Raw genomic sequence first — 13076 nt, 5'->3', positions numbered from 1 at the left:
AAACACAAATGATAATACATTGAAAAAAATTCTATCTTTATAGCCTTTGCATTCTTGACTCTCCTTTCCCATTCTACTCTGGGAATGGGTTATATCTCTTTTTAGACTGATGAAAAGGACAAGTATTTATGTCAAACCAGTTATATTAAGTACAACAAATGACAATGTCAATGTCAAGAAAATCTGGAAGCAAGATTTGCCTTAAGATAACCGTGCTACCTTTCCCCTGGCTGGCCGCGCAGAGCCCGCATGATGCCCAGAGTCACAGTGAAGGACGTGAACCAGCAGGAGTTCGTCCAGGCCCTGGCTGCCTTCCTGAAAAAGTCAGAGAAGCTGAAAGTCCTCGAATGGGTCTGGCCCAACATAAGGAGCTGGCGCCCTATGACAAGAACTGGTTCTTCAACCGGGCTGCCTGCACCACCCACCACTTGTACCTCTGAAGTGGGGCAGGGGTGGGATCCATGACCGAGATCTACGGCGGGTGCCAACACAACAGGATCATGCCCAGTCACTTCAGCAGAGGCTCCAAGAGCGTGGCCTGGAGGGTCCTGCAGGCCCTGGAAGGCCTGAAGATGGTGGAGAAGGAGCAGGATGGGGGCCAGAAGCTGACACCTCAGGGACAGAGAGACCTGGACAGAATTGCCGGACAGGTGGCCATTGCCAACAAGAAACATTAGGGCAGACCACACTGGATTCATTAATAAATTGCCTTGTTCATTAAAAAAAAAAAAAAAAGATAACTGTGCTACAAAGAGCCACCAATCAATGTCAAAAAATAAGACAAAAGAAAAAGCATCTAAGACTGTTACTTTAATTCAATACCAGGCACAAATGTTTCTGAATTACCCAGAATGATAATAATTCTAGTAAATCTAAACTCATGGTGCTCAACTTAGATACCATAAGTATTTCACCTAGAGATTAAAAACAGTACCAACAAAGAAAATTTTTCAGTGCCACAACACTAAAGTGCTTTTATAGGGAGACATACGCCGGTAAGGAGAAGCTTTGGGGGGAAGATTAGAACAATTACAACACAAAATAATCCATGAAAAGGCATAAGAAAGATGTCAACAAAGAGCTACAAATGGTATGGAAAGGAGAATGGAAATGAAGATTTCCCAGTGGAGGAAGCCTTTGGTGGGCAGGCAAGATTCCAATATATAACAGAAGAAGGGAGTGCAGGAGGGTATTCCCAACCTAAGGAATATAAGTCAAGTCATGGTGGCAGGGAAGCAAGGGCAAATGTATGGGGGATGGTGAGTCACATAGTTTGGTTGAAATCTAGAAATCCTGTTAGGTTCTTCAAAAACGACAAGGGCACATACTCTAAGCTTGCAAAGGGATGAGCAATGTTTTACTCCTTAGCTGTCAATTTGAATTTGAAAAGTTAATGCTATTTGATGGCTTGTCTAAAATGAGCTGGTGCTTGTCAAGCCAATTTCCAGAGGACAGGTGTCCACATAGGAAAACCCTTTAATACAAGTGGCCCCTTTGTTGGTAGCTGCTGTGGAGCAATAAAAAGTGCTGAAAGGGCTCTTATTAAGACTAGCTATACCCTAAGCACCAGAGGGCTGGAAAACAATCTTACACAATGCATAATAGTCAGAACTAAAAGGCCACCCGGGCATTAACCCAAATTGCCACTTGCTGTCCTGATCAAACAGATGACCCTTGCCCTAAAAGCCAACATATTTCTGGCCTTGACAGAGGAGAAAATTGTATCACAGAAACTTTTAATTGGGGATTCTCTTTGAATCTCCTGTCCTAATGTTTCAACTTGAAATCATCTGCTGAAGGGCTTTGGCTGGTAGGTTCCTGAACAAGTTCATAAAACACCACAAAAGGGCAGATTTTAGATTAAACTCAATGAAGGACATCAATACCATGCATTACACTCACAAGGTCAAAGAATTCTAGTACAGTAGACAAAAATCTGCTACACAAATCAAGGATACAGGGCAATCATGAGCCAAATTTACAAAAATTTAGCAAAACAAAACAAAATGACTTAAGGAACAATTGTCTACTTTACAAACACTACATGCTTTCTCACTTAGCCTAGTACATGTGAAATGCCATTTTATTCACAGCTTTTCAGTTAATCTATGTGCTATGTACATTGAGGTAGATTTGTATCATATTTTTGCCAGGGTCAGACAATCTCATAACTTAAGTCTAAAGGTGGTCTTCTTCTTTTCTTTTTTTTGCAGGGCAATGAGGGTTAAGTGACTTGCCCAAGGTCACACAGCTAGTCAGTGTCAAGTGTCTGAGGCTGGATTTGAACTCAGGTCCTCCTGAAGGTTGGTGCTTTATCCACTGCATCACCTAGCTGCCCCCTAAAGGTCTTCTTTTACTTAGCTCAAGATTCAGGCTTCCTGGCTATTACTAATATACTGCACAGGAAGATGACCTAGCCTGCAGTCTCACAGCTAAAAGACAATAGCAGGAGGCACAGCTCCTGCTTTGCAGCTTCTGTGTGTGTATTCATTTTTGTTTCTGATTAAGATGAACAGAAAGAAGAACATTTCATCAATTCTTTTTTTTTTTTTTTTTTGGTGAGGCAATTGGGGTTAAGTGACTTGCCCAGGGTCACACAGCTAGTGTCAAATGTCTGAGGCTGGATTTGAATTTAGGTCCTCTTGAATCCAGGGCCAGTGCTTTATCCATTGTGCCACCTAGCAGCCCCCATCAATTCATTTATTAACAATAAACTTCCTAAAACGGACTTAGCATAAAAGCACCCTTTCTTGGGCAGGGATGAAGGGTTAATATCTTTCCCAATAATACAGGTACATATATTTGGAGCAAGAGAGAAGGCTAACAGTGACACAGACCACCTGAAGGCACTGCAAAGAGAGACTGAAGAGGAATTCAGAATCTCCATTAGCATCAATCAGAATTCTAGTCACCCAGGGCAGAGTCAATAGGTCAAACTTCTAACTCTGAAGGTCAGGCTTACCCTGGGTACCTATTTATTTGTGCAGCAAATATTCATTGAGAGTCTTTATGCAGAGTCTATACAAGACGTGGCTGGAGATTTGACAAAAGTATAAAGCACAGTTCTTGCCCTCAAAGAGTTTACAATGCATTTAGAGACTTACACACATAAGACATAATAAAGCAGTGAACAACTGAGTTTTGAAGACTGTCCAAAAGATGTATATTACGACTAAGAGACACATATACTCACCTGACACTTTCATATTGTTTCACAGTCAATAATGTATCTTCTATTGTTTTGCTCACCAAAGTGTTTACACTTGCAATAAAAAAATTAATAGCTCCAAGAAGAGTTTCTCCATTTTTAGCCAGCAGTTTCTGAGTATCTGCATTGTAGCCAAATTCTTCCTAAAATAAAGAAAATAAGCAGGGTATATGACTAACCTAGCTATATAGTAGCAAACCTTATAGGGAAAAAACTTGATATTACTAGGAGAAAAATAATCTAGAAATCAAGATGAATTTTTCAAATGAACAACTTTGCTCTTTAGATCCTTACAACAATGAGGAAAAAATAGCTAAAGTTATTGAAATAAGATGAAAAAGAACATATTCATTTGTATGCAATCATAATATTGCTAGAACCAAACCCCCTGAGATGCAGCATATGTTTTACTAGTATAAGTGTGTAGCTTTTATAGCTAGTAAGAACAACTGTACAAAATGAACCATCTCAGGTATCTTCTTAGTACATTAATATTAACATATTTTTCCCTGAAAACTTGTTACCCAGTATCTATCAGGCAATTCTGAAACAGCATTCTAGGTATGGATTCATTTAAAAAAAAAAAACAACACAGCTGCCCTGATTTCATCTCATTATATATTGCATTCAAATCAATACATTTTATGGGTTGCATTTTCAAATATGAAAAGTCCTATAAACCAGTTTTCTACTTCACTGAATATTTTGATGCTCTGGGTATGATGTATTACTGACTAATGAAAACACCTGACTGTGTTAAAAATAGGCCAGAATTAATTAGTATAATTATGACTCAGGATTCTACACTGAATGTAAAGCATGTTAGTTTGTTGTGAGTAGTGGGTAAGGAGTCATTAGAAGGGGCAGTGATTTTGAAGAGATGGATATTTTACTTAACACTGCAATGTCAAGCCAGTAACTAGAGTTCTGGGCATGGATTAAAATCTCACCTCTAACACTTTTATAGCTACATTCATGAATGTGGGGGCAAATCATTTGGTTTCCTTAAGCCTCAGTTTCTCCATCTGTAAAATAGTGATAATACCTATAGCATCTACCCGACAGGGTTGATACAAGGCTTGAATAGCAATGCATATAAAACAATCTACAACCCTTAAAGCACAATGTAAATGTTAGTCACCAGAATTATTACTAATATAAATTTTACCTTAAATGAGTGGCAGGTAGTCTAACAGAAGAAAAATATCACAAATTTTAATAACCCTTAGTGTGCTATAAGCACTTTTTCTTCAAGGCAGCCCATGTTGACAATAGTTTTTTTTTTTTCCTTTTGGGTGTGGTTATCAGAATTTCATAGCTCAGGATAATAAATCAAGAAGGTTAGTTTATACATTGGTGTTTTCTTCTCCTGTGAGGCAGCTGGTGATGCTAGGGATAGAGCTCTGGGCCCAGAAGACCTCAGTAAAAATCTAGCCTCAGACCCTGTTAAGTCACTAAATTTCTGTTTGTCTCAATTTTCTCAACTGTAAAATGGGGATATAATACAGCACCTACCTTGCAGGGTTGGTATGAGAATTAAATGAGATACTATTTTTAAAGTGCTTAGCACAGTGCCAGGCACATAGCAGGCTCTATGGGGCAGTTAGGTGGCACAGTAGGTAGAGCACTGGCCCTGAAGTTCGGGGGACCTGAGTTGAAATCTCACCTCAGACACTTACTAGCTGTGTGACCCTGGGCAAGTCACTTAACCCTAATTGCCTTAAAAATTTGGGGCCATCTCCAGATGTCCTGTTATATATCTTGCCACTAGACCCAGATGCCTGCGGAGGAGAGAGTGAGGCTGGTGACTTTGCACAGCCCTGCTTCGCTTAAATCCAATTCACTGCAAATCATGACATGACCCCAATGTCACAGTCCTCTTGAGAACAAAGGACAAAACAACAACATAGTAGGCTCTATATGAATGCTAATCCCCTTCCCTTTATCCTTATAAGTAAAATGCATATGCAAAACTGAACACAAATAACATCAGCTAGGTTCTCTTTTTTTGGTTTGCTGAACACAGTTGCTATTATACAAGTTGTGAGTCACACTTGAACATAATTATGGCAGCTTTATTGGAGGTAGGGTAGGAGAATAAAAAGAGCTTCAGTTTTAAAATGCATTTATGATGTCTGAACAATAAAGATCCTTCTCTAGAGAATATGAGGCTGTGAGAACAGGGGCTGTTTTTGCTTTTTTCTTTGTATCCCTGGTGCTCAGCCTAGTGCCTGGAACATAGTAAACACTTAATAAATGCTTGGTGATTGATTGACTGACTGATCAATTGTAGAGAAAGCAAGAAGAAAAGCTTATATTTGGGCTCCATGACTCATTTCATTTGCTGGCTAAAGTTAAGAACCGCTTGGGGGATTGCTACAGGAGCAGGATGTAGGCTTTGGGTAAGGGTTGGATTGGATGACCTGAGGTCCAGGCTCACTGCAATTTTGTGAATAAAATGGCAAAATTAGAATGAAAATGTTAATATTTCAGTTCATATGAGTTTGATTTACACACACAAAAAGCCAAGCCTTCCTTCCCTCTCTCAGCACATCATCATTAAGTATGTCCTCTAATATGTCATATTTCTACAATGTCTGGCTTTTATTTTTTTAGTTTAACTCCACAACCCCTAATGATCAACTCTGGAGATGTTTCATAGGGTTAGACATAAATAGAGTATGCCCAATATTGGGTGTAATAAAGATTATTAAACTTTTTTTTAAGTGTTTATACTTTATTCTTTTTTGGGGGGGGCAGGGCAATGAGGGTTAAGGGACTTGCCCAAGGTCACACAGTGTCAAGTGTTTGAGGCTGGATTTGAACTCAGGTCCTCCTGAATCCGAGGCCAGTGCTTTATCCACTGCGCCACCTAGCTGCCCCCAAGATTATTTTAATGTTTTTTCTTCTGTTAAGAGTTATCTCGCTTGAAAATGATGGACTATGTAAGGTGTAAGCAATAACAAACTGCAAGTTCTCATGACAGATTTTTAAATCCTGCTGCGACATCGTAATACTTATCAAGCTGTAACCTTAGAATCAGGCTAGTACTTACTTTTATAAAGTCCACATTTTATTTAGGTCTTTTTAAATTATAGAAGACTAGTCATGAAAGCAAAAATAGAGTAGGCTCTAGGAACACAAGTATCAGTACATACAAAAGAAAGAGTCTTTTAAATAGTGAAAGGTTGCAATGAAGCACCCCTCCCCCCACCATTCTAAATAGGAATGGATAATTATGAGTTGATTCTAATATGCCAAGTGAACTTTCTTCGGTTAGACTTGACTCAGACATATTCTAACTAAATATCAGATTAATGAAGCTCTTATAAGAGGGACAGTGTGGTATAACAGTAAAGGACATTGACCTGGAAAAGCTGGGGTTCAGTCTAGGCTCTGCCACGAATCAGCTCATTATAAGACTCTGGGTGAGCAATATCGCCTCTCTGAACCTCAGTTCATATACCCATATGTATGAGGAGACAAACATTCTTTGCTTGTGGTTTAGCAAATGCAATTCTCAAATTAAACCCAACTTTACTGAAAATCTCAACAGGATACTTCATAGAAACAATTAAAGTCATAATAAAAAGTAGACAGACGAGCACTCATATCAAGAACTATGCAACAGAACTGATGAAGAGGGAGAATCAAAATTTTTTTGGTACATAGAAAAAAAGAGAAACAATTAATGGAATGAAATTTGAGTTCTACTTCTAGCTTCCCCTGTGTATAAAAGGTAACTATTTGCTAAACTGTAATCTAAAACATACAGGGATATAGAATTACTATTAAAGTGAAAACTGTTGGGAAAATTACAGAGTTGCTTAGTGAAGCTGTTAAAGAATCATACCTTATGCCAAATACTACTGTCAAAGGTAATGAGTTAAATGATCTAAATAGAAGACAATTAAAAGAGAACTATTAGAGAAAGCAAAATTACATTTGTCTTAAATATAGAGAAGAGAAACATCTTGTTAATTCCCACTAGTAGAATTGCTCCTTGAAGGGACAGCCTGAGTTATTTGTTTCTCTTATATTTACTTAGCACAGTGCCTAATAATAAATAGCAGGTGCCTAATAAATGCTTAATGAATTGAAAAAAGATCTAGACCACTGAAAACAAAACTAATGGATTTCATTTTAGAAAAATAAAATAATTTTTTTACAATACCAGGTCATCTATTTAAAATTTTTAAAAATTGTATAATTTTGTAATTTAAAAAGATTGTAATATTTATCGCAAACTTATTAGGGGAAGGTCTAACATCCATAACCATTAAGGACGTATAAAAGTAATAAGCACTCTCCAAGAGAAATGGTCAAAGGACAGGACTAGCCAGTTTTGAAGGAATAAATACAAATTAGGAATAACTACAGAAAAAAGATACCCAAATTCCTCAATAGGCAGGGAAATATAAATCAAGACATCCAAAGAAAAACCGTGTAGACACTAAATTAGAAACAGCAAAACATGACAAAATGAAAATGGGACTGCAGTGACCAGACACCTTATTACATTTTCAGTGGAACATAAGATAATGTAAACTTTTGGGAGAACAATAAGAAAATGTAAAATGAATTGCAAAATTAATTTTATTGTGTGATTCAGCAATTATATAGCTAGTGCTTTTATCCTAAAGAATCACAAAAGGGGGAGAAAAGTCTTTTCTACATATAAACATGTGTGGCTATTTTATTATTATTATTATTTTTGTTTTTTGTTTTGTTTTTGTGGGGCAATGGGGGTTAATTGACTTGCCCAGGGTCACACAGCTGGTAATTGTCAAGTGTCTGAGGCTGGATTTGAACTCAGGTTCTCCTGAATTCAGGGCCAGTGCTCTATCCACTGTGCCACCCAGCTTCCCCTTGGCTATTTTATAATAGCAAAAACCACCCAGAAATAATTCGTATTGTTCACCTACTGGAGAAAGGCAGCATAAAATAAATGTAACAGAAGACTATGGCACCATAAAAAAATTAATAGCAAAAATACCAGGAATATCCAAAGACATATAAAATGAAAACAAAACAAAATCAGAGATTACCAGAACTGTATAAACATTGATTATAATTACAATGTTTAAAAAAAAAGAATATGCTAGACTAATTCAGAAGGTGCCAGAGCAAATACATATTTCATTTATTAGTTGTCTTTCTGGTTTGTCTGATTTTGCATTGTTAAGATCCATGACAATACAATGGTGGTATGTTAGATTTGTAGTTGGAGGCCTTTGGTCTGAATCTTGGTTCTGTGAATTACTCTCTGGGTAGCCCAGGACAAGTTATTTAACAACTGTGGACCAGTCTTCTCTGTAAAATGAAAACTCTGATTTAGATGATAGGAATCCCCGTTAGCTCTAAATCTATGAATTTAGCTTTAAATTTATTTACTCCCCTCCTTTTGCCCTCATTCCATTTTTAAAAAACGTTTTTCCCCCAATTCCAACGTAAATGGTTCAAATTTGGAGGCACTGGTTGGAGAATCACCCCATATTTACTCTGATTCTTAGTTGACTAGTATTTGCTGTACATGTAATATATTTTTTTTACTATTAAGGGATAAGACTAATCAAGGGTAAGAAAAACTACCTGGTTTTGTATGGCTATAAGCTAAGAATGATCTCTATATTTTAATATAAAGTTTTATTGTATATAAAATATAAACCATTTTTCATCTCAGTGCTGGAGTGGTGGTGGGGGAGAAGGCTACCTTTTGACGTAGTTTGCCGATTTCTGGACTAAATGATTTCTAAGGTTCTTTTTTTTTTTTTTTAGTGAGGCAATTGGGGTTAAGTGACTTGCCCAAAGTCACACAACTAGTAAGTGTTAAGTGTCTGAGGCCAGATTTGAACTCAGGTACTTCTGACTCCAGGGCCGGTGCTCTATCCACTGCGCCACCTAGCTGCCCCCTCTAAGGTTCTTTTTTGGTTCTACAATTACATGATTCATAATTTTTTAAAATGTGAAGATGTATTATAAAACTGAAAATATAGTTTCTTAAAAAAAAAACAACACAAACCTCCAAAGCCTGAAACACATTCAATGATAAACTCATTAAAGGACTAATAAATTATATGGAACCAAAGCAACTGGGGTATATAGCAGTACTGAAAATTTGGCTTTTACCAATGTTACCTAATTTTCCACCCTGTCTATCCTTCCCCATATCACAAAAATTTTGCTCACACCAAAGTAAATCCCTTTCTTTATATTCAGTTTACTTTTTAAAAAAGTTTTATTGATGTGTTCTATTTTTATATTACAAATATTTACAGATTATCCCCACTCAAGCATTTTCTAATAAACTAAGTAAAATGAACAATATAGTGACCTCATTTGAAAGTACATGAAACATTACACATCTATAGCACCCCTCCTAACTCTCAATTGAAAAGAAAAATTTAATTCACAGATATCTCTTTTTGTTCTTTTCCACCTTTCACTTTAATAAAAAAGATAAGAAAGGAAAAACAAATTCCTTACAACAAATAATGCAGTCATACAAAACAAATTCCCTCACTGGCAAAGTTTTTAAAAGTATGTCTCTTATCCTAAATTTACCACCTCTCTACAAGGAGATGAACAGTATGTTTCATCATTGTTCTTCTGGAATCATGGATGGTCAGCATATTGATCCTTTGTCTTTATAGTACTGTCGTTGTTGTATAAATTGTTCTTTGGGTTTTGCTCACTTCACTCTGCATCAGTTCTTTTGAGTCTCTTTGAAATCATCTACTTCTTACAGCACAGTAGTTCTCCATCACATTCATATACCATAACTTATTTGGTCATTCTTCAGTTGATGGGCATGCCATTAGTTTCCAGTTTTTTGCTGTCAAATAAAGAGTTGCTAAAAATATCTTGGTACATATTTGACCTTTTCCTATTTCTCTGATCTCACAGAGCAAAAAGGCTGGGCAGTGGTATAGTTGGGCCACTGATACACACTAATTTTTGTGTATAATTCCAAATTGTTTTTTAGAATGACTGCATGTATTCACAGGTTCATCATTGCATCTGTTTTCCCAAGCCTCTTCAATATTCATTATTTTCTTTTTTGTCATCATTGCCAATCTGTGAGGTAGAATCTCAGAATTGCTTAATTAGCATTTCTCTAATTAGTAGTAATTTGGAGCATTTTTTTCATATAGCTAAAGACAGCTTGGGTTTCTTCCCTTGAGAACTGCCTGTTTTATTGTATTTTTGCAAAGCAATGAGGGTTAAGTGACTTGCCCAGGGTTACACAGCTAGTATGTGTCAAATGTCTGAGGCCAAATTTGAACTCAGGTCCTTCTGAATTCAGGGCCAGTGCTTTATCTACTGCGCCACCTAGCTGCCTGAGAACTGCCTGTTCATATCCTTTTTTTATCCCTTTATTGGTTAAGGGTTTTTTGGGTTTTTTTTTTTGCAGGACAATGGGGGTTAAGTGACTTGCCCAGGGTTACACAGCTAGTATGTGTCAAATGTCTGAGGCCAAATTTGAACTCAGGTACTCCTGAATCCAGGACTGGTGCTTTATCCACTGTGCCACCTAGCTGCCCTTTTATCCCTTTATTGGGAAAGGGGTCTTTTCCAAGTGATAAATGGTCCAAAAGGATGCATAAACAGCTTTCAGAGGAAGAAACCTAAGCTATCAATAGTTACATGAATAAATGCTCTAATTTACTAATCATTTGAAAAATGAAAATTAAAACAACTCTGAACTACTGTTATGTGCCCAATTAGATTAGCAAAGTTGACAAAGAGGGACAATGGCAAATTCTGGAGAAGTACACCAATGCACTGTTGGCTGAGCTGTGAACTGGTATGGCTAGTCTGAAAAGCAATTTGGAACTATGCTCAAACAGCTATTAAACTCATACCCTTTGACCCAGCAATACTGCTACTACGTCTACACCTGCAAAGAGATCAAAGAATGAGGGAAAATACTTCAATGAATGCAAAAATATTTATCTTAACTATTTTTGTGGTGGCAAAGAATTGGAATCTGAGGAGATGCCCATCAATTGGAAATTTCTGAACAAGTTATGGTATGTAAATGTGATGGAATATGATTGCATTGTAAGAAATGATGAAGAGGATGGTTTCAGTGAAACTTGGGAAGATCTGTATGAACTGATGCAAAGTGAAGTGAGCTGAATATAGAGAACAGTTTCTACAATAGCAACGATATTATAAAGACAAATAGCTTTAAAAGATCTAGGAATTCTGATCAACAAAGTTAAAACCATAGTTCCAGGAAGATTCAAGATAAAACATGCTACCCACCTCTGGAAAGAGAAGTGAAAGACTCAGAGTGTATGCTGAGGTAATTTTTTTTGGACGTGGCTAATGTGGACATTTGTTTTGCTGGACTATACATATTTGTAACAGGTTTTGTTTTTCTGGCTTTCTCAGTGGGGAGGAGAGGGAAAGAATTTGTAGCTGAAAGTAAAATTAAAGAAAAAACAAAACACAATTTAAAATTATTTTATAATTTATATAAATCTGAATCAGTCCGTTATCTTGGAAATGATATGTTTATCAGAGAAACCTGCTGCAAAAATCACTGTTTAAAGAAATGCAGACCAAAATCATTAGAAAAAGATTCATTGCTCAGGGACAGGACAAGTCAGTATCATAAAATGACAATACCACTGAAACTAATTTACTTATTCAATGGCACAATAATCAAGCCACCAAAGATTAGTTTTGCAGAACTAGAAAAAATAAAACATGAAATTTATATACAAGCCCCAAAGGTCAAGAATCTTAAGGGAAATAATGAAAAGAAATGGGAATGAAAGGGATCTAGTGGTGCCCAACCTTAAACTCTACTACAAAGAAATAATTCTCAAAACAATTTGTCACTAGTTAAAAAGTAAAGAAATTGGTCAGTGGAACAGATTGGGTCCATGACATACAGAAGAAAATGTATCTAGTACCCTAGTATTTAATAAACATAAACTCTCTAGCTATTGAGATAAGGACCCAATTGACAAAAATTGTTGGGAAAATTGGATAGAAGTTATGGAAGAAATTAGATTTAGATTATACCTTATATCTAGATAAGCTCTAAATGGACATATGACCTAGATATAAAAGGTCACATTAAAAGTAAATTAGAGGGGGCAGCTAGATGGCGCAGTGGATAGAGCACCGGCCCTGGAGTCAGGAGTACCTGAGTTCAAATCCGGCCTCAGACACTTAACACTTACTAGCTGTGTGACCCTGGGCAAGTCACTTAACCCCCAATTGCCACACACACACACACACACACACACACACACACACACACACACACACACAAAATAAATTAGAGGGGGCAGCTAGGTGGCGCAGTGGATAAAGCACCGGCCCTGGATTCAGGAGTACCTGAGTTCAAATCCAGCCTCAGACACTTGACACTTACCAGCTGTGTGACCCTGGGCAAGTCACTTAACCCCCATTGCCCCACAAAAAAAAAAAAAAAAGAGGAAAAAGTAAATTAGAGAAACATGGAAAGAATACCCTTCTAATCTACCAATAGAAGAAAAGTACATGACCTAAGGAGAAATAGAGAGGATAGCAGAAGATAAAATGGATCATTCTGATTACATAAAATTAAAGTTTTTACATAAACAAATCTATTAAGGCTAACATTAACAGGGAAAAATTAACTGGGGAAAAATCTTTATAAAGATCTTATCTCTAAATCAGATAATAAAGAAGTTAAAGGTAGGTAACCCCCTCTCCCCCAACCAAAAAGGGAGTATTTTTCAAGCTGGCAATAAATTATTTTACTTTTTATTACTTACAATAAGAAAGTTTGGGTCAACAAAGATGGCCAAGCAATAACAATTCATGAAATGAATACTTTTAGGAACAAATGTTAAAATTATACTCT

The 13076-nt window shown here is 36.8% G+C and overlaps 1 protein-coding gene and 1 pseudogene across 2 annotated transcripts in view; one reads left to right on the top strand and one right to left on the bottom strand.

Annotated features, from left to right (window-relative positions):
* Positions 1-13076, bottom strand: part of ARFIP1 (ADP ribosylation factor interacting protein 1) — a 145222-nt gene that overhangs the window by 56524 nt on the left and 75622 nt on the right. For both annotated transcript variants that reach the window (XM_043971841.1, XM_043971842.1), the window contains one exon: positions 3194-3351. In XM_043971841.1, coding sequence (XP_043827776.1) covers positions 3194-3351 — 158 coding nt within the window. The remainder of the gene's footprint in view (positions 1-3193; positions 3352-13076) is intronic.
* On the top strand, positions 253-677 carry LOC122731619 (annotated as a pseudogene).

Source organism: Dromiciops gliroides, chromosome 6, assembly GCF_019393635.1.
Source record: "Dromiciops gliroides isolate mDroGli1 chromosome 6, mDroGli1.pri, whole genome shotgun sequence".
Classification (NCBI taxonomy): Eukaryota; Metazoa; Chordata; class Mammalia; order Microbiotheria; family Microbiotheriidae; genus Dromiciops; species Dromiciops gliroides.
This window is presented reverse-complemented; position numbering and strand designations above follow the sequence as displayed.